The 21,732-nt window shown below is 38.3% G+C and overlaps 1 protein-coding gene across 8 annotated transcripts in view; it reads right to left on the bottom strand.

The window, feature by feature from the left end:
* Positions 1-21,732, bottom strand: part of LOC145790917 (sugar transporter ERD6-like 5) — a 65,641-nt gene that overhangs the window by 33,548 nt on the left and 10,361 nt on the right. For 2 of the 8 annotated variants that reach the window (XM_082870089.1, XM_082870092.1), the window contains exons 2-3: positions 17,260-17,608; positions 17,087-17,146 (exon numbers count right to left, since the gene is read on the bottom strand). In XM_082870089.1, the coding sequence (XP_082726215.1) occupies positions 17,087-17,146; positions 17,260-17,601 (402 nt within the window). In that variant the 5' untranslated portion in view covers positions 17,602-17,608. Of the gene's footprint in view, positions 1-17,086; positions 17,147-17,259; positions 17,621-19,124; positions 20,522-21,732 lie in introns of those variants that run through there. The other 6 variants (XM_082870088.1, XM_082870084.1, XM_082870087.1 and 3 more) reach the window with 6 other exon arrangements.

Genomic DNA, 21,732 nt, shown 5'->3' with positions numbered 1-21,732 from the left:
AAAATTATTAAGATAATATCGTTTTGGCATGTTTTATACCCAAAATGATATCGTTTTGACAGTTTTAAGTCATTGTGGCTACAAAATTATAGCCCTCAAACATTTCTTTAAAAATAATTTTTTTATTTTTTATTTTTTTAAATTATATTATTTCTTTATTTGTTTATACTTTTTTAATTTTTTTTTTTAAAAAAAAAACTAATTTTAACTTACTCCTCAAAACAATTCATAATTGTATGAATCATTCATTAATTTTTTTTTTTGTCACATGAAAACAAAAGAATTTTTTTTATGTTTTTTTACTAAAATGTTTAATAGGTTAAAGCAAAACATGTTACACAGAGATATAAGTCAGATTTTCTTTTCTACCTTTATAATATAAGGAAGTATATCGATGTTAAAAATATTTTACAACTAATTAATTTATTTCTTACCAAATTTTATCATTTTTAGTAAAAAATAAAATTAAGAGAATTTTATTTTTAATTATTTTTCATAATTTCTCACTTACTTATCCATTTATCTATCTTCTATATCTTATATTTATCTATCTATCTATCTATCTATCTTCTATACTATCATAAAATGAATATTTTTTAGTGATATCGTGAAGCCTTCTCTCTCCTTATGCTGTCAGCTGTAAAAAAAAAAATTTATTTAAAAAAAAAAATAATTTAGAAGAATGGGACTCAAACTTGTACACCTTTGTATACCATTGACGGTGTATTGAAGCCTAGATAGATGGGAGGAGTCAAATTTTGAGCATCAGACGTAGGGATAGTCATTCATCGGACTAAGTCGGTGCTACTTAATAAGAAGTTTTGTATCTATTTAAGCCTATTTGACCTAAATATTGGACCTATGTAATTAACCCAAGCCTAACTCTAAATAAATTATAATTTTCAAGTCCGTACATTGGGTCATATACATAAGCTATAAAAAAAAAAAATTTAAACATCTTAGTATCTGTTATTTTTTCATAAATAGACAAAGACATGCAACTAACCATTAAAGATTTAATACCATACTAATTAAAATGTTACAAAGTTTTTTAAACTAAACAAACCTTTAGTTTCATAAGTTCAAATTTTTTTAAATCAAACAATTAGTAGTACATCAAACTAAAAAAAAAAAATTCATAGTTTAAATTTCAAATTTCTTCAAACATTTTTGCGTGAATGTTTTCAACAAAACAACTATCTCTTGAACATCTTATAAATTACATGGACAACAATAAAAGAGTATATATATTTTCAATATATTATATTAATTAATTAATTAAATTAAATATGTAGCAAGCCAGGTCGAACCAGTCTGGGCTAAAAATATATAATTCTCAAACCCAACCCATTAATCAATCGGACTAAAAATATCAACTCAATCCAATCTTATGGACTAAAATAATATTTCCAAACCTTAAAAAAATAAGGTTGGACTAGGCAGGGCTAGCGGGTCGATGCCCACCCCTACTTAGACCTTAGACATTCTCTTACTACTTAAATGACACACAATATATAGTCAATATTTTATTTCATTTTTACTTATTTAAATTGCACACATGTCGCATGTGTCAACTGCTATAAACCAAATATGTAAAAAGAGTTTTTCTTTACATCATTTCTTATTATTTTTTCACCCAATCACACCACCAAACGGAGTGTAAATTATTTTTGTCAAAAGATATATGAAGTAATAATCATGAAAGAAAAATGCTAGGGTTATTAATACATTTATTAACAATTTTATTAACACACTCACAAGTTAACGTGGGTCTCATATTAAGGCTTCGTTTAGGAATAAATTATTTTAATAACTTTTAATTTTTTTTATAAAAAAACATACAGAAAAATAAAGAGAATAATATGACAATTTATAATAACTTTTTAACTTTTTAATTAAAATAATTACCCCCAAATAAGGCATAAGTGATGAAAGAACTTATCAAAATGAGGGTCTTAAAATGTGTTAATAACCGAGCATCGTTATCATGAAATGGATGCGCGTTTGGCTGAACCATTTTGGTTGTATGTTTATGATGATGTACGTTTGAGTAGCAGGTTGGTTGGTTCAAATATAGAAGTTTATGTTGTGTTTGACACTCCCAGTTGTTGGTTCACACCCTCATCATGTTTGATTTTGAATTTTCAAATAAAATTTTTAAATTTTTTATTTTTCATATTTTGTCACTTTTAATATTAAAAAAAACATATTTTGATCGATATTTTTTAATATTTTAAAGACATCTAAAAATAAGTAAAATATTTAAAAAAGTACTTAAAAATTAAAAAAAAAACACACACACAAATATACTGATGAATATTAAATAAAAATAAGCAAATGCTAACAGGTGTATTTTGAAAATTAAAAACAAAAATCTCTCAAATCAATTAAGAGTGATAAACTGGTGAAAATTAATGACTTGTGTTTTCTCCCTAGAAATTCAATACACAACCTCACCCTCTAAATTCATAACAAATTATTGTTTCTTTCGTTTAAGAAATGGGTTAACTTTTTGAATTTTTTGGCTATTTTAGCCTAGGGTTAAAAAGTTTGATTTGAGAAAGACTTTTATGCTTTCATAATGCATAGCTTTTATTATGATGTTTCTTTCTCCTTTCGGTGCTCTTCTCTATAAATGAGAATCGTCACTCTTGTAAACTACACGCTGAATATAACAAACACTTCATTTAGCCTCCGTTTGGGAAGTGGGTTGGCTTTTTGGCTTTTTGGCTATTTTAGCCTGGGCTATTTTAGCCTGGTTTGGGAAGGGCTTTTTGGCTTTTTGGCTTTTTTGGTTTTTTTTGTGAGAGAGGATTGTAATGATTATGGGTTGGATTTGATGTTTTGTTTTTTGTGGCTAAAATAGCCTATTTTGTTTTTTGTGGCTATTTTAGCCAAAAAAGCCCAAAAAAGCCAATCCCAAACAGAGGCTTAGTCTCTTTCTTTTTCTCTCTCTCTTTACCAATCTTACATGGTATTAGAACCCAGTTACACACTTTTGGCATTTTTCGTTTTTGGTGCTTAGTCTCGTATACAGTGGCACTACACCAAATAGCTCGAAATCACCTCACGCTTCCAACGGCACCACGCCTGTCACCAGAAACGCCGTCACGCGCCTCCACGCATCACCTTTGTGTTCGGCGCGTCTCAGCTTCCGCCGCCACTCGCGCATGCACCTTCACGTGCCCTCCGTTGCCTGCTCACATCAGCGTCTGACGTCAGCCTTGCTCATTCTTATACCGCGACTGCTGCTGTGCACCTCACGTGCATTGTTCCGCTATTGTACACCCGCATGTGCCAGTGTGCCCCCGTACGCCGCGCGTACGCCAGTCTGCTACGGTGCGCGCCCTTCCTGCTATTGTGCTCCTCACTACAACCTGTTATCGTGCGCCGCTGACATCATTTTTGCCTCTGCTGATGTCATCTCTGCATAACACACATTTCCTAGCTATTTTCGACCTTCCGGACTCACTGGTACACTCTGTTTTACCTAATTTTGCTCATATAGGTCCGTTCCTATTTATTTAGCCCTACTCAACTATTATTATGGATCGTCATGATGCCTCCCATCTAATTTTTGTTATTCTCAATGGTTCCAACTATGTTTTGTGGGCCCAAGTCATGTCTTCATTCCTTAAAGAAAAGAAGCTCTAGCACATTATCACTGGGGATGTGACCCAATCGGTGAAAGACACTAATGCGACTATTACTGCTACTGCTGCTACTGTTGTAACATATGAAGATCGACTTGAGGAATGGGATAGTAAGAACTACCAGATCATTACCTGGTTTTGAAATACCTCTGTTTCCTCTATCAGTCTTCAGTTTGGTCGTTTTCAGCTTGACTCTGTAACCACATCTGCAAAAGACATTTGGGATTTTTTGAAAGAACGATACCAGACTACTGGTCTTGCCCATCAACATTAACTTTAGAACCAACTTCACCACATGCGCCAAGAATCTAGTCAATCTATTAATGACTTTCTTTCTCAAATGTATTCTGTTTGGGACCAGCTTGCTTTCTCAGAACTAGCATGGCCTCACTAAGAAGATGCTTCTTTATTTACTACCTATCGTAATCAGCAACGGTTGGTTCATTTTCTCATGGCTCTTACTCCCTCTTTTGAGCCCGTGCGTGCCTCTCTTCTTCATCGCCTTCCGTTGCCCACTCTTGAACAAGCTATTTCTAAGCTGCTATCTGAGGAGACTTGTCTTGGTACTCTCCAAACTCATCATGTGGACTCTGTTCTTGCCACTCCTCAGTCCCGGCCATCATTTATCCAGTGGACCACTGCCTGTCTCTATTGTCAGAATCGGGGCCTTTCTTTAACATATCTCCTGGTCCATTGTCTCGTCAGATCCTACCGATACTACAACAAACTTGCTCCTGGTCATCTGCAACAGGATTGTTTTCGTAATCCATCCCGATCATCCTCCACTAGCCACTCCTCTCGCGGTGGTTCTTCCCGGGGGAGCTCTCATCGTTTCGAGAATCAATCTCATCGCACTGCTGTTGCTGCCTCTAAGGATTTCTCTGAGTCACCTACTTCTTCGACCTCTCTTTTTTCTCAAACTGATGTAGAGGCCATGTTCAAACAACTTCTCTCCACCTCTGGTACACCTCCTTCTACTGCTTTGTCTGTGATCCTAGGTAACTCTTCTTGGTATTTTGACTTTGCCTGTTGTAATCATATGACCTCCAGTTCTACTATATTTTCTTTCATATCTTCATCTACTCATATTCCCTCAATTCATACTGCTGATGGTTCTCTCATGTCTGTCCGTCATGTTGGTACTGTTTCCACATCTTCTTTATCTTTACCTCAAGTTTATTATATCCCTGCTCTCACCTTAAACCTTATTTCTATTGGTCAATTATGTGAGCTTGGTCTAACAGTCACATTTTCTGCTACTGATTGTTTGGTGTAAGACCCTCAGACGGAACAAACTATTGGGATCAGCCGTAAACACAGACGTCTCTATGAACTCATTCACTTTCATGTTCCTGACTCCCCTCAGATCGTTGCTCCTGCATCTGCTTCCTCATTTTCTCCTTTTCATCTTTAGCATTGTCGCTTAGGGCATATTTCTGTTAGTCGCTTAAAGTTTTTGGTTTCTAGTGGCCAATTGGGTCGTGTAATTCTAGATATTTTCGATTGTATACTTTGTCAACTTGCAAAATAACCTGCTTTATCATTCAATAAAAGTACTTCTGTTTCCCATGCACCTTTTGATCTTATACATTCGGATATTTGGGGCCCATCCCCTACTACTACTATGGAGGGATCTCATTATTTTGTTGTTTTCATTGATGATTTTTCCCGGTTTACTTGGCTTTTTCTCATGAAAACTTGGTCTGAGCTTAAACACCTTTATTATAGATTTGCCAAAATGGTCTACACCCAATTTTCAAAAACCATCAAACTTTTTCGCTCTGACAATGCTATGGAATATCGAGATCCCGATTTTCTTTCCTTTCTTCAGAGTTATGGTACACAGCCTCATCGTTCCTGTGCTGGCACGCCCCAACAAAATGGCAGTGTTGAAAGGAAACATCGGCATATTCTTGACACTACTTGCGCTTCCCTTCTCTCTTCTTCCTGCCCTGAAAACTTTTGGGGGGAAGCTACCCTTACTGTTGTATACACTATCAATTGTGCTCCTACCTCTGTAATCAATAATCAAACTCCCTTTGAATGTCCGCGTGGGACTCCCCCTCCATACACCAATCTTCGATTTTTTGGCTCTGCCTGCTTTGTTCTGCTTCAATCCCATGAACACACCAAGCTTGAACCTCGTTCTTATCTTTGCTGCTTTCTTGGGTATGGAATTGAACATAAAGACTTTCACTGTTGAGATCCTCTCTCTAAGCGTCTTCGTATCTCCCGACATGTCGTTTTTTGGGAGCACAAAATGTTTTCCTCCCTATCCTCCTTTCACTTACCCGCACTTTCCACTAATGTCCTGTTTACTAATCCTTCCATAGATCTCTTCTCTGATGACTTTGATACAGGTTCCTCCTTCATCGAGATGCCCTTGTTGACTTCTGATTCCATCCAGACTGCTCCCCCTGAAGGCCCACCTCTCATTGCGCCACCTCGTTCTTCTCCTCCTTCTCCATTGGCTCTTCCTCCCATCAATCCTCCTACGGGTCGATCACACCGGTTAACTCAACCACCTATCCATCTTCGTGATTATATTGTTGGGTCTACTGCCTTTTCTACTTATGAACCTACCTTCTATCATGAGGCTTGTACTAATCCTCTTTGGCAACAAGCTATGACTAATGAAGTCCAAGCTTTGGACAAAACTCATACTTGGGATCTTGTTGATCTTCCTTCTAGCAAGACTGCGATTGGCTGCAAATGGGTTTACAAAATCAAGACTCATTCTGATGGCTCTATTGAACGCTACAAAGCTCGTCTTGTTGCCAAGGGTTTCAACCAAGAATATAGTATTGATTATGAGGAGACCTTCTCCTCTGTTGCTCGGCTTACCTCTGTTCGCAGTTTGCTTGCTGTTGCTGCTGCTCAACACTGGGAGCTCTTTCAGATGGATGTCAAAATGCTTTCCTCAATAGTAATCTTTTTGAGGAGGTCTACATGCAACCTCCACCTGGGTCTACTTTTCCACCTCATAAGGTTTGCAAACTACAGCGTGCCCTCTATGGCCTCAAGCAAGCACCCTGCGCTTGGTTTGCTAAGTTTAGTTCTACCATTCATGACTTCAGATTCACCTCTAGCTCCTATGACTCTGCTTTATTTATACGGACTACTCCTCGTGGTACCACTCTTCTCCTTCTTTATGTGGATGAAATGATTATCACTGGTAATGATGCAGCAGGTATTTTCCACCTAAAACATTTTCTCCACCGTCAGTTTGAGATAAAGGACCTCGGCACTCTAAACTACTTCTTAGGCCTTGAAGTCTCCCATGATTCTACTGGTTCCTATTTGTCCCAGGCCAAATATGCATCTGATCTTTAGGCCCGTGCTAGTCTTACTGATTGCAAAACTACCTCTACTCCAGCTGAGCCTCAGCTTCGTCTCATTCCTCTCGATGGGGATCTCCTTTCATATGCTACTCTTTATCTCCAACTCGTCGGTAGTCTTGTCTATCTCACCGTGACTCGTCCTAACGTTGCCTATATTGTTCACATTGTTAGTCAGTACATGTCGGCTCCTCGCACTCCCCATTATACTATTCTACTCCGTATCCTTCGCTACCTCAAAGGCACTCTGTTCCATGGCCTCCACTACTCTGCTTCCTCCTCTCTTGAATTGTGTGCTTTTTCTGATGCTGATTGGGCTGGGGATCCTACGGATCGACGCTCCACCACGGGTTTCTGTTTCTTCTTAGGGGATTCTCTTCTTACTTGGCGTAGCAAGAAACAATCCTTTACTGCCCGCTCTAGTACCGAAGCTGAATACCGAGCTCTTGTTGATATTACTCAGGAAGTTCTTTGGCTTCACTGGCTCCTTGCTGATATGGGTGTTTCTTCTTCTGGCACTACCTCTCTCTATTGTGACAATCAGAGTGCCATTCAAATTGCTCACAATGATGTTTTTCATGATCGCACCAAGCATATTGAGATTGATTGTCATTTGATTCGACATCATGTTGCACGTGGTACTGTTCATCTTCTCCCTATTGCTTCTGCCGATCAACCTGTTGATATTTTCACCAAGGCTCATCCTCCTAGGCACTTCAGTGATCTTGTTTCCAAACTCAACTTGGTGGATGCCTACCCTCCTTGAGTTTGCAGGGGGCTGTTAGTATATATAATATACATTAGATATATGTTGTAAAGGAATACATTAGACATATGCTGTAAAGGGAACAACACTAACACACACTTTCATTATTATGCTTTCATAGTGGATAGCTTTCATTATGATGCTCTTTCTCCTTTCGGTGCTCTTCTCTATAAATGAGAATCATCAATCTTGTAAACTACACACTCCATTCAGTCTCTCTCTACCAATCTTACAATGTTCACAGTTAATTGCTTTTCGTTTATAGAATGCATTAAAAAGGCTTATGTTTGATTTAGGTAAAAACAAAAATAAAAAACATATTTGGTGCACGCATTGTTTTGAAAATAAATGCGGGGGTGGTCGGAGGTGGTGGCCAAAAGGGGTTGTCGACAGCCCGAGATGGTTTCCAGTGGGAGGTGGTTGCCCACCACAGGAAGTGAAGGCTTGAAGAGGTCATATGTGACAGTGACCGGAGGAAGTCATCAATGATGGTGGCTGGATATGACGACCGGTGGTGGTGATGAGCACTAAGTGGTGACCGAAGGGAGCAGGAGAAGCAAGGAGTGTATTTGATTTCTAAACCGAGTGTAACCAATTACAATTTTTTAAAACAAAAATAAACAACAAACAAGTTTTTGTTTATAGTTTTTGTACGGGCACGAAATATTCTTCCCGTATAATCCTGTTGATCAAGTCTGTGCTCCTCCGTACGTCGTCGCTTTACTCCCTGAAAACACAAACGTGAGCTAGCCGTCTGGTGTGTGCCGGATACCTCTCCGATGCCTAAGTCAGCAAAATAGACAAATAGACAAAAAGCTCTGTGTGTTCAGGAATCAAAGTTGTGTTACCTCTCTATAGATGATGTTATGGGCTTTTATAGGTTCCGCGTGGCACAATCCAAGTAGGCCTTTTACTCCTCCATATAGAGTCCTCCTAGGAATCACATTCTTGAAAGATAATGCTTATCCTTCAATACCCCCCTCACTGCTTAAACCAAGTGAGATGGTTTTACTATAGTTGGATGTCAATACGACCGAGCTAACATGACCATGTTAAAGCCGCAGACTAGACTGAGCTCCAGCTAGCTTGGTTCTTTCTTTTACTGCATGTACCTCGGTTTGACATACTCTAACTGTGGTGTTTACTTACTACCGTGCTAACCATAGTAAACCCCCGACCAAGCTAACGATAGCTAGGTCCACCGCAAGAAGCCCAAATACTTTGGTTCTGAATACCATGACCGAGATAACTACCTTTACTCCGTCTAGTGACTTTAATCACACTTGGACCGTGGTAACACTTGCCAATCCCTTTTCATACTTGGACCGAACTAACTATGGCGCGCTAAGATCGTGCTAACCAAAGCGAGGTCCACCATGAGAAGCCATCATATCTTGGCTCCAAATACTACGCCCAAGCTAACTATGGCGCGCTACGACCGCGGTGACCGTCATTACACTTGGACAGAGCTAACACTTGCGATCCACTTGCTAAGCTCTTTTTACCTCGGCTGACACCTTTACCTCGGCTGACCCTTTACCGCAGCTGATATCTTTACCTCGGCTAACATTGCGGTCAACCAAGTTACTTCGACTCTTCTCTCTGTTTGACTACCTTGCTTGGTAGCTCGGCCATAGCGTTGACCGCCACTAGGAAGTAGCTAAGTCCCGTAGCTAGGTCCCGTGGCTAGGTCTCATAGCTAGGCCGCGTAGCTAGGTCCAATAACTTGGTCCCGTAGCTAGGTCTTGTAGCTCGGTCTCGTAGCTAGGTCCTGTAGCTAGGTCCAACAGCTTGGTTTTGTAGCTAGGTTCTATAGCTAGGTCCCGTAGATAGGTCCTATAAACATCTTTGACCGCCACTCCAACCTAGCTCGGTCCAATTTGGCTACACAAATTATCCTCTCAATTGCCCCTTAATTCCATCTGCGTTGCATGATTTGGGATTACCTGTTAACAGCCGAGCTAAAAACTTCAATCCTTCAACCGAGCAATAACTTGGGGTGAAACCAACTCTCTGACTTAGTCAAAACCGAACTAAGAATGCCGCACCATAAGCTTCAACCGAGCCACGAATCCCTCATTCCACTTAGCCGAGAGAGGACTCCATTTATTTCGCATTTGTTACTTTTAGTACGGTCCAACGATCCGTGCTTAATATTTTTCTTTTTCACTTTGCAGATTGACTAGGTTGGCCAGGCACACCTTTGCATGCTCAACCGTGATACTGAAAAGGCCCAACGAAAGACAACCGAACTTCAGACCGAAATCGTCTGCCTTACCGAGCTAGTCAAATAAGCGGAAGCAGATAAGCAAAAGGCCCTAGTCGAACGGAAAGACAAGTACCTATATCTGGCAATGTGAGGCTGCCAAAGACCTCTTCTTCAAGTGTAATTGGAAAGCAGCTGTGGCGCAACTCGGTCATAGCCAAGAGACCGTGGTCTTCCTAAACCCTCCTCCATATTTTATACTGAGCTCCATGGTGGATTATGCAAATGCCATTCAGCAAAAATTTCTTCAAGCTGAGGAAGATGATGTATCCTAAGAGCCTGATAACAACGCCCAGCTCGGTCGCCAGTCCATCTCTCCAACTCCAGTGGTCTCTATCCCCCTTGCCTGTTGTGTTTGATGCAGTGTCTTCGATCGAGCTCAACCAAAGTGTGCTTGCCATAACCGAGCTACCTTTAGATGAAGCCAGGGTTAAATTGGACGCCAATTTAGATGACCTCTTTGCATGACCATGTACTTTCTTTTCTTTGGATGCTAACTTTGGAAGCTTTTGTAACCGGGCTATGGCCCCTCCTTTTGTAATGCACTTTTGGAATGAAATCTTCAGTTTGGAATGAAATCTTCCATTTTCTCATCTTTCTGTTCGGTTTATACCTGTATCCATTATTCAACTATAATTTGTATGAAGTATAACAATTGCTTTCCGAGATACTAATCTCGATCTCAACCTTGCAATCTACTTTTACCTGCCAACCACTCTTTAGCCTAGATCCTTATCTCGGCTGAAGAGTACCAAAAGTTGGTTATTCCAGCCAACCACTCTTCAGCCTAGATCCTTATCTCGGCTTAGGAGAGCTAAATGTTGGTTATTCCGGCCAACATAGAGCTAAGCGTTTGGTTATTCCTGCCAAACTTCTTGATTGCCCCCCAAGTCGGGCAAAGACTTGCTAGTCAAACCTGCCAACTTCCTGCAGCCTAGATATCCTTATCTCGGCTTAGGAGAGCTAAATGTTGGTTATCCTGGCCAACATAGAGCTAAGCGTTTGGTTATTCCTGCCAAACTTTTTGATTGCCCCCCAAGTCGGGCAAAGACTTGTTGGTCAAACCTGCCAACTTCCTGCAGCCTAGATATCCTTATCTCAGCTTAGGAGAGCTAAATGTTGGTTATTCCGACCAACATAGAGCTAAGCGTTTGGTTATTCCTGCCAAACTTCTTGATTGCCCCCCAAGTCGGGCAAAGACTTGTTAGTCAAACCTGCCAACTTCCTGCAGCCTAGATATCCTTATCTCAGCTTAGGAGAGCTAAATGTTGGTTATTCTGGCCAATATAGAGCTAAACGTTTGGTTATTCCTGCCAAACTTCTTAATTGCCCCCCAAGTCGGGCAAAGACTTGTTGGTCAAACCTGCCAACTTCCTGCAGTCTAGATATCCTTATCTCGGCTTAGGAGAGGTAAGTGTTGGTTTTTCCAGCCAACTCTGTTTTTAATGCCCCTAGCTCGCTAAAACAACTTTTACAAAAGAAAACAATATATGCTGAAAAGGAAACTACTTGTTTTATTGAGGAAAAGAAAAGTTACAAGTACTCTATAGGAAAGCTAAAAATAAAATAACTTGAGATTGGTAGTGTTCCACAGCTTGGGGATAACCTTGCTATTTTCATCTTCCAAGTGGTATGCCCCATTTCCTGCTAATCAACCACTTCGTATGGTCCTTCCCATTTGGGCCCTAGTCTTGCCATCTCCGGATGCCAAAGTGTTTCCCATTACTTTGCGCAGCACCCAATCTCCAATCTTAAATTGTCTTTTATTCAGCTGCCTTGCCAACATCTGTGAACAGCTCCTTACTCTCGAGTTTTTCCACCAGCTGTACATATCCTTTAGAAACGCGGCTGCCATTTGCTGTGACGAAGCATTGTTTGGACATAATTTGGTCTCCAAAGACCTCTTTAATTACCCTGGCTTCGTTGGGGAACCGCAATACTTGATGGTAGGTTGAAGCTACCGATCGCATGGCGTGCAACCATGTCCTTCCCAATATTATGTTGTAAGAGGAAGGGACTTTCAATACCCAGAATTCCACTTGTTTTGTCATGGTTCCTGCCTTGACTGGAAGGATTATCTTGCCCACTGGCCACTCTGGCATTGAGTTGAATCCGATCAGGGGAGATGTTGTAGGTGCCAAGTCTTTGTCCTCCAGTTTCAATTGTTTGAAGGTTTCGTAATACATTATCTCACATGAGCTTCCTTGGTCGGTCAAAATCCATTTGATGTTGAAATTCTTGACGCATAGAGTGACGACCAGTGCATCATTGTGAGGGCAGTATATCCTTGCTAAGTCTTTGTCCGAAAAAGATATGACATTTGTGGGTTCTGTTCTCCCCTTTTTGACAGTAGGTTGTGCACTTAGTACCTCCTTTAAGTGTTCAGCCTTTTTGATCATCCCCCTGAGCGCACATACTCGCTCAGGTTCGAATACTCCATGTATTATGTTTATTACGCCTTGAGGTGGAGCATCGACCGGCATCCCGTTTGGGTTGCTGTGGTTCTGGGGGGCTAGTTGTGTCCCTTCTTCTATGTATTGGTCCAGGTGCCCGGCTGCCACTAACTCCTCCAAATGCTGCCTTAATGGTGTGCAATTTTCAGTGTGGTGCCCCTTTTCATCATGGAAGGTGCACCACGACCTCTCGTCATAGTCTCTTTGCGCTTCTCCCAGTTTAGCAGGCCATCGGACGAAAGGTTCATTGCAAATCTCGCTGAGAATCCGATAGATCGATTTTTGAACACCGTAGTAATGGCAGTACGGGCTCTCAACCTCCTTTTGTCTTGGTCCTCTCTGTTGTCCCGCCTGCCTCGCCCGTTTTTGCTTGGACGTTCTACCGCGTTGACTTTTACCGTAGTTTTTTTATTTGGTATTGCGGTTGTGCCAGATTTTGCTTTAGCGCGGTTGCCATCTTCCTTCACGCGAATATGCTGGTGTACTCTTTCCATCAAGGCTTTCATCGTATGGGGTGGCGTCATGGTGATTGAGTCCCTCAACTTGTTTCCGACTAGAAGACCTCTTTTGTATTGTGCGATGGCGAGATTGGTGGGGCAATCCCCAATCTGGTTGAAGGTCTCCCAGTAGGGACTATTGTAGGATCTTAACATCTCCTTGTCGCCCATGTCAATTGAGAGAAGCTGGTCGATCTCTACTGGCGTTTTGGTGTTTGTTCTGAACCTTGTTATGAACGCCTCTGCCAACTGTGCCCAGGAGGCGATGCTGCCTTCTGGTAGCCTTTTGAACCAGGTTAAACCTAGGTCGCCAAGGCTAGATGGGAATAGGATGCACATTAAAGCTTCGTTTTGCTGGTATACAGCCATAACCTGGCGAAAGTGGCTCAAGTGTGAGTAGGGGTCCGTCTTCTCTTTATAAGTGGTGAATTTGGGCTGAGGGAAGCCAGAAGGTATGGGCGCGTTCTTAATTGCTGGAACGAACGGCGAGGTCTGCAGCCTTGCTAACGCTTTGTCCGTTGGTTCGTAAGCAGGGCGCAGTATTGGCATTCCTACCTCGACGATTCTATGCGTCCGAGGAGCCAATCGCCGAAGGGCTGAGACTCTGCGGGCCCTGGTATCCTCCTTCCATCGCGCCCTTTCCTCAAGCACAGTCCGCAAGTCAGATGGCCTGGGTAACTCCGTCTGCTTGGATACTGTCTGGTGCGTGCGCGAGGGCCGATGAATGCTTTCCTCAGTATATGACCTCTCAGTTCTCGGTCTCTCAGACCTGGGGTAATGAGTCCTGGAAGTCCTTGTTTGGGTATCGCCTATTCTAAGGCTTCTACTCTCTACTTACGATGACGTGGTATGCCTACCACGATCTTCCGAGTGGCGAGGGGGCGTCTTGCTTTTGCGCCCCTCTCCTGTCGCCACCCATTTTCCTTTCATCTGGCGCTTCATTGATTCCATGTCCGCCGCCATCCTTCGTATAAACTCGTCCTGCTCCTTGACGCGATCCTCTAGAGCTTGAGGGTCGATCCTTCGCCTTTGTCTGTCAAGACTTAGTGAGCGAGAGCGGCGGGGGCTGTTAGTCCGCCTCCTCCCCCTTGCATCCCTCCGGGGGTTCTGCCGCTGTGGCTCCAAATCCGCCATGGGAGGGATGGTGGGCAAACCTTCGCACCTTCCACCCCCCTCTGGGGTTTGTCCGTCGATGGCGGACTGTGGCAAATCTTCATTGTGCGCCATTGCTTTTGATTAGCGAGTTTAACTGGATCAAGAGGTTTTGTTCTTGTCTGATATTTTCCACAAACGGCGTCAATTGTATGGGCACGAAATATTCTTCCCGTATAATCCTGTTGATCAAGTCTGCGCTCCTCCATACGTCGTCGCTTTACTCCCTGAAAACACAAACGTGAGCTAGCCGGCAGGTGTGTATCGGATACCTCTCCGATGCCTAAGTCAACAAAATAGACAAATAGACAAAAAAACTCTGTGTGTTCGGGAATCAAAGTTGTGTTACCTTTCTATAGGTGATGTTATGGGCTTTTATAGGTTCCGCGTGACACAATCCAAGTAGGACTCTTACTCCTCCATATAGAGTCCTCCTAGGAATCACATTCCTGAAAGATAATGCTTGTCTTTCAACACTCCCCTCACTGCTTAAACCAAGTGAGATGGTTTTACCACGGTTGGATGTCAATACGACCGAGCTAACATGACCATGCTAAAGCCACAGACTGGACTGAGCTCCAGCTAGCTTGGTTCTTTCTTTCACTGCGTGTACCTCGGTTTGACATACTCTAACTGTGGTGTTCACTTATTACCGTGCTAACCATAGTAAACCCCCGACCAAGTTAACGATAGCTAGGTCCACCGCAAGAAGCCCAAATGGTTCTGAATACCATGACCGAGATAACTACCTTTACTCCGTCTAGTGACTTTAATCACACTTGGACCGTGGTAACACTTGCCAATCCCTTTTCATACTTGGACCGAACTAACTATGGCGCGCTAAGACCGCGCTAACCAAAGCGAGGTCCACCATGAGAAGCCATCATATCTTGGCTCCAAATACTACGACCAAGCTAACTATGGCGCGCTACGACCGTAGTGACCGTCATTACACTTGGATAGAGCTAACACTTGCGATCCATTTGCTAAGCTCTTTTTACCTCGGCTGACCCTTTACTTCGGCTGATATCTTTACCTCGGCTAACATTGCGGTCAACCAAGTTACTTCGACTCTTCTCTCCGTTTGACTACCTTGCTTGGTAGCTTGGCCATAGCGTTGACCGCCACTAGGAAGTAGCTAAGTCCCGTAGCTAGGTCCCGTGGCTAGGTCTCATAGCTAGGCCACGTAGCTAGATCCAATAACTTGGTCCCGTAGCTAGGTCTTGTAGCTCGGTCTCGTAGCTAGGTCCAACAGCTTGGTTCTGTAGTTAGGTCCCGTAGCTAAGTCCTGTAGATAGGTTCCATAGCTAAGTCCCGTAGATAGGTCCTATAAACATCTTTGACCGCCACTCCAACCTAGCTCGGCCCAATTTAGCTACACAAATCACCCTCTCAGTTTTCAAAACTTTTATAAACATAAACAAAAAAAATTGTAAACATAAATGTTATCAAACAGGTTAGTATTTTTGCTTACCGAGTTAGCTGCCATAAATCCCTAAAACAACACCCCCCCCCCCCCGCGCGACTATTCTTGGGAGTAATCTCTGCAATATACACAACTGCCTGTTTGGAAATGCAAGTCGCATCATGCTTTACATGGGTTATTCTCAGTAAATCAAATATGACAATAGTCACCATGCTTACCGCATATTGAAGAATCCCCAATCCAAATCCCATTGATAATCTTCCAAGGTCAAGTGACCAAGCACCCTTGCAAAAGCCATCAAACATTTTTTTTATATATATATATACTAGTAACGGTTGCACATGTTACGCGCGTGCAATTTATATCTAAATTTTTGGTGGTTTGCCGAATGAGATAAGGGTTGGTTTTGAAAACTGATTTGCAATTATTTACTGGATGTGAGATGTTGATTCATTCAATTAGCAATTTTATGGTTCATTTTTGGAAATCAAAATTGTGTTACAAAACTTCAAAAGTCTTTATGAATTGTGTGTGGTTTTCTATATACAAGAAGGCTATGCACACACACGAGACGGTTGTAATCGTCATCCGGGAAAATAAAACTAAATGTAGATGGAAGCGAAAAATATGATATATACATATATATAGATCAACCTAATTGCAAATAAAAAGCAGAAATGAAAGTAAAAATGCTTTGACTTGATTTGGATTGTGAAATTCGCTTAATTTATTTCATACAATGTTTTGATCCAGTAAGGAACATCCAATACATATAGTATCAGACAAGAATAAAATCAATTACATTGTAATGAACCCCCAATGTCCCACTTCAATGATCTTCAAATTTTAGCAAGGTCAATATCAGGTCTCTATGTATGTGCAACAAATTATAAGTTAATTAAATTTAAAAAAAAAAAAAAATCAATTGCACTCCATTTGTTTTGGTGAAAAACTTTTGGAAAATGCTAGGAACTCCAAATATTTTATCAACATTTTTACCAAATGTCTTGCATAGGTATTACTCAAAACATTTTTCACATTTTCTAACATTTGGTAATGACCAAAAATGATAGTCAACGGAAAACATTTTTCATTGACTACAGAAAACAAGCTTTTTCCTAATTAAACTCTTACCAATGGCACCACACACCACCACCACCATTATCACAACTTCTAGTATATTAATTTTAAGGTCTCAACCGAATATTGAAAAATGTTTTATGAAAAATATTTTCTGCCAAAACAAACAAAGCCTTAGATTTCATTCTTTTTTCTTCTTCTTGTTATTCTTCTTTTTTTTTTTTTTCTTCTTCTTTTTTTTTTTTTTTTTTTTTTGAGAAGCAACAAAATAAATTTTATTAATAAGGAGAAAAGCAATAACAAAGGGAGGACAAGATGTACTCAAACAAAGATTCATTCCTTTTTGTTCAAAGAAATATTAATGGTCCTTTTGATGTGTAAGAGGATGTCTGAAAATGGGATGTACATTTGCAGCATTAAATAGTTAAATTTTGGGATAAAGATAGTGAAAAAACCTCGGCCAATAGTATTGCAAGCCACCCCACAGTGACAGATATGTCACTGAACCACATTGCCTGCATTACCAAATCAACACGAATTGAGAAAAATCAAACAGATATGATTGAGATTAAAATGAAAATGTCAAACTAGACCTAAAGATATCCAAAGCATAAGCAAAAAAACTTACACCTCTCCGGCCAATGAGATCTGCTATTTTGCCACTTACAATTGCTCCTAACATTCCTCCAACTGTCATTATTGAAGCAAAAACCGAATACTGCACAATGATAAGGAGATAAATTGAACAAGATCGGGCCAACATAGAAATGAAAAGCACTTCACACTCTGTTGTAGGGGCGTAATACACTTCGGCCCGGTTGGGTTTGAGAAAAAATTTAACAGAACTCTTCAGTCTTGTTGGTTGAGGAGCCAGAACCGACCACATGCTACGGTTGAATTGTATCAATTTTTGGTTTAGTGTAAATGGGGGATTCACAAGAAGCTTTAAGGAGCATGCCACATTGGTCATTTATCTTCTAATAATAATTCTAAAAAAAAAAAAAAAACCACAATTAGAAAAAAAGAAAAAGAAAAGTACTTTCACATAATATTTCGATTGATATAAATGTAAAAAAAATTTGAATCAAAACAAACTATACCTTAGGTAGGTTCAATTCCACCCGTTTTTCTTAATGACAAATTCATAGAGTGACAAAGGTTTTTGAGGCTGAATTTTCAACACTATACACTATAAAGACCAAGTGTTCTATCTATTCTAGTATTCTACAATTTAAAAAAATATAGTATAAAGAATATAAAAATATTGACATTTAACAGAAAGAAAATGAGGAAAATAAATAAAAATTATAGACCAAGGGTTGGTTCAAGAAAGGAAAAATATAGAATAAAGAGCTTAAAAAACATATATATACTTGATTTGTATGATTTAACACTATAGTATTCATTTAAGGTGGAGGTGGGATGAATTTCACGATACTTGGTATAAGTTTATCTGTTTTGTGGATTTACACTATATTTGTTGGGGTAAATTACACTTTGCCCTTCCACCAAAAAAAACAAAATTACACTTTGCCTCCTTTATATTTGGTTAGTTTCCTACTTTGGCTTTTAAAGTTTATTTTTTCTCACTTTGACCCTTTATGTTTCAAATTTTTCCCGGGTAAATTACACTTTGCCTCTTTTATGTTTGGCCATTTTCTTACTTTGGCCCTCAAAGTTTATTTTTTCCCACTTTGGCCCTTCATGTTTCAAGTTTTTCCCAGTGTACTCCTAAAGCTTACTTCTGTTAAAAATTAAACAAAAAATAACACATTAACAGTCACATAGCATAAAATTTTTTTGTTATATATAACTCACACTTGTAGCACAAACTCAAACCTCAATATAATAATATATTTTTTATGTTATGTGACAATTATCGTGTCATTTTCTATATAATTTTGAATAGAATTTAATTTTAAGAGTAAACTGGAAAAAACTTGAAATATAAAGGGCCAAAGTGAAAAAAAATAAACTTTGAGAGCCAAAGTGAGAAAGTGGCCAAACATAAAGGGGGCAAAGTGTAATTTATTCAAAAATATATTATTATATTGAGATTTGAGTTTGCGTTAGAAGTGTGAATTATATATAATAAAATATTTTTATACCACGTGACTGTCAATGACTCATTTTCTATGTAATTTTTCACATAAGTTAGCTTTAAGAGAAAACTAAGAAAAACTTGAAACATAAAGGGCCACTGTGGAAAAAAAATTAACTTTAAAAGTCAAGGTCAAAAATGAGACAAACATAAAAGGGCAAAGTGTAATTTGTCCATATTTGTTGTCAAACCTGATTTCATGAATAGGCATTATTTAGTCTAGTATTCCCCAAAAAATCACCAATTTTTCCCTAAACGCCATGCTAAAAGTATAAAACAACATAACTATTTTGAATGTTTCTTTCACTCTAACCTTTTCAAGCAATCAAAAATTTGAAGATAAAAAGTTGAAGAAAAGTTGCAATGACTTGGGGTTATGTAAAATTACTAACATGCCGTCTGCAAACCGCAATTTACACGCCAAAGTACAACTCCCAGAGGTACTACTACTGACCTCTGTAGAAGAAAGGCCAAGATCTTCCATAATGCCAGACTCGGCAGGAGATGAATATCCACCCTACAAAGCAATCATAAATTACATATATATATATAATTGAGTGTCCGGCTACCTTCCACACATCTTGACTAATTGTAGAACCCTAAAGTTAACTACCGGGAAACTTCCAGCACCCGTCAAACTCGAGACCTTGGATTTTTTGGGGATACATTTTTTTAGCTTATATATGGTTGTTGCTCAACTGTACTCCATGAAATTAGGTGGCAAATTATTTTACGAGTTCGTAAGATTTAAAGAAAAACAAGCTAATTAATTGTGTATTTGTTTATAATATCTATATTGCTCATTAAAATACAAAAGAAAAATAATTCCACGCATTTCCCTATATCACTTTAATTAATTTTCTTTTTCTCATTCCACAATCCAAACATAGGGTTAGTAAGAAGTAACAAGACTAGAAGGAAAAAACAATCATGGAACAGAATTAAACAACAATTAGTATGGTGTTAGAGCGGTGCTACATGCACCAATTAGTATACTAATTAATATACCAAATTATTATTGGTCCCCCTCATTATACGAATTACAAATATTAAAAATATCTTAAATTATGTTATATCATCAATTGGTACACCAATGTACTAATTGGTACACCAATGCACTAATTGGTGCATGTAGTATTAGTCATATTGCTAAGCACCACCATTAAATAAATGAGAAGAATGATTAAAAACCCTGGGTTCGCCACAATAAAATTCACCATAACTATTTGGGGGAAAGGGAAGGAGAAGGGTTAGCTCTGCATACGCACTTTCCTCCGATCCAACTCAGTCACCATTGCTAAGCATCTCTCTCTCTCTCTCGAACTCAGCCCACCATATTCTTCATCGGAGTCAACCTCATCAATCTCTCTCATCTCTCTTCCTTCACCCTCTCGGCAAGCCTCCATCCTCAACCATATGAGATGGGGTTTAATTAATTTTTTTCTTTTAAATGAAATTTCACTTTTCAACTCTAAATTATTAAAAAAATTTATGGTCCAGTTAGTTTAGTTTTACAATTATAATTTAAGTGTGGAGTTGTGTTTTGAGTTTTTAGTTTTGAATTATGATTTGAAAAGATAAAATTTGTTTCATTATGAGTTTTGAAAATAGTTTTGAGATGATTTGTATTTTTTTTTTTTTTTGATGGATTAATATATAGAATGTGAGAAGACAGATAAGAGAGAAAAAGTGATTGATTAATTAATTAATAATAATTAAAAAGTATAGTTTTGAAAGTAATTTTGCATTGTATTTTAAAATTTTATTTGGTTATAAATTTTGATTCAAATTATGATTTAAAAATAGAATTGAGTTTTGAAAATTAAGTCAAATTATACCTTATTCTATTCATAAACTATTAAGGGAAAATATAAAAAAAAAAAAAAACCAAATACAAAAAATTAATTATAAATTTATGAAAGTATTACCTTCATTTGCAGAATCTAATACATAAATAACTTGTATTTTCATAATTTTATAATTATTTTTTCAACTCCCCATTTTTTCAATATTTCCCCAATTGTAAATTGGAGGATTTTTTTTTTAAAAAAAAATTTAACTATTATAACAAAATGAATTCTAAATTTTTTATTTTTTATTTAAATTTAAAGTTTTAATTTATTTTCAATTTAAACTACAAGTATGTTTCTTCCATCGAATAAAAAGGGCAAAAAAAAAAACGTAAAAATATTTTAATTATTAAATTCAATAGTTAAAATTAACATAAATAAATATAAAATTCCTAAAATGTCTTTTTCCATTCAATTTATATTGTGTTTGGAGTATGAATTTGAGTAGGAGTTTGGAAAAGGAAAATAAAAAATTTGTGTGAAATGTAACTTTATTTAATTCACATTTTACTTTCTTTTTTTTTTTTTTGCAAATCTCTATCCAAATTCATGCCTCCAAACACATCCTTGATGACTAAAATACTTTCTTTTTTTGTTGTTGTTAGTTTTACTTAATAGAAATAGGTATATTATTTAATTGAAAACAAATCAAAATTTATGACTTAAATTAACAAAATTAAAAATTCAATATTTATTTTGTTACTAAGGTCAAACTTTAATTTTATTTTTATTTTTTTTTTTGAGCAAATTACACTTTATTCCTCTCAACTATCATCATTTTTCACTTTACCTCATTAAATTAAAAATTTATACAATGTACTTCCTTCATCTTTGGAAAGTTTTCAATCTAACCCTTGTGTCTCTATCTTGTCAACAAAATTGACGGAAATAGTGTATATAAACATGTCATTTTATGACAGATTTTTAAAAATTATTTGCGTCATAAATATAACATATGCATATTATATGCACTTTTTCCGTCAATTTTATTTGGAGTAAAGTGTAATTTCTTTTTATTAATTTTATTTATTTAGGTCTTAAAATCTTTTAATCTTAATTCATATAGTTGGATTGGAGATATTAAGCTACACTTATATTTAGATGAAACACTTTGTTGGTGTTTTGAGACAATTTTATCTTCAATGCTAAA

This window comes from Camellia sinensis, chromosome 5, assembly GCF_055761805.1.
Source record: "Camellia sinensis isolate YWXY chromosome 5, ASM5576180v1, whole genome shotgun sequence".
Classification (NCBI taxonomy): Eukaryota; Viridiplantae; Streptophyta; class Magnoliopsida; order Ericales; family Theaceae; genus Camellia; species Camellia sinensis.
The sequence above is the reverse complement of the archived record's forward strand: the minus strand, read 5'-3'. Positions and strand labels throughout refer to the sequence as shown.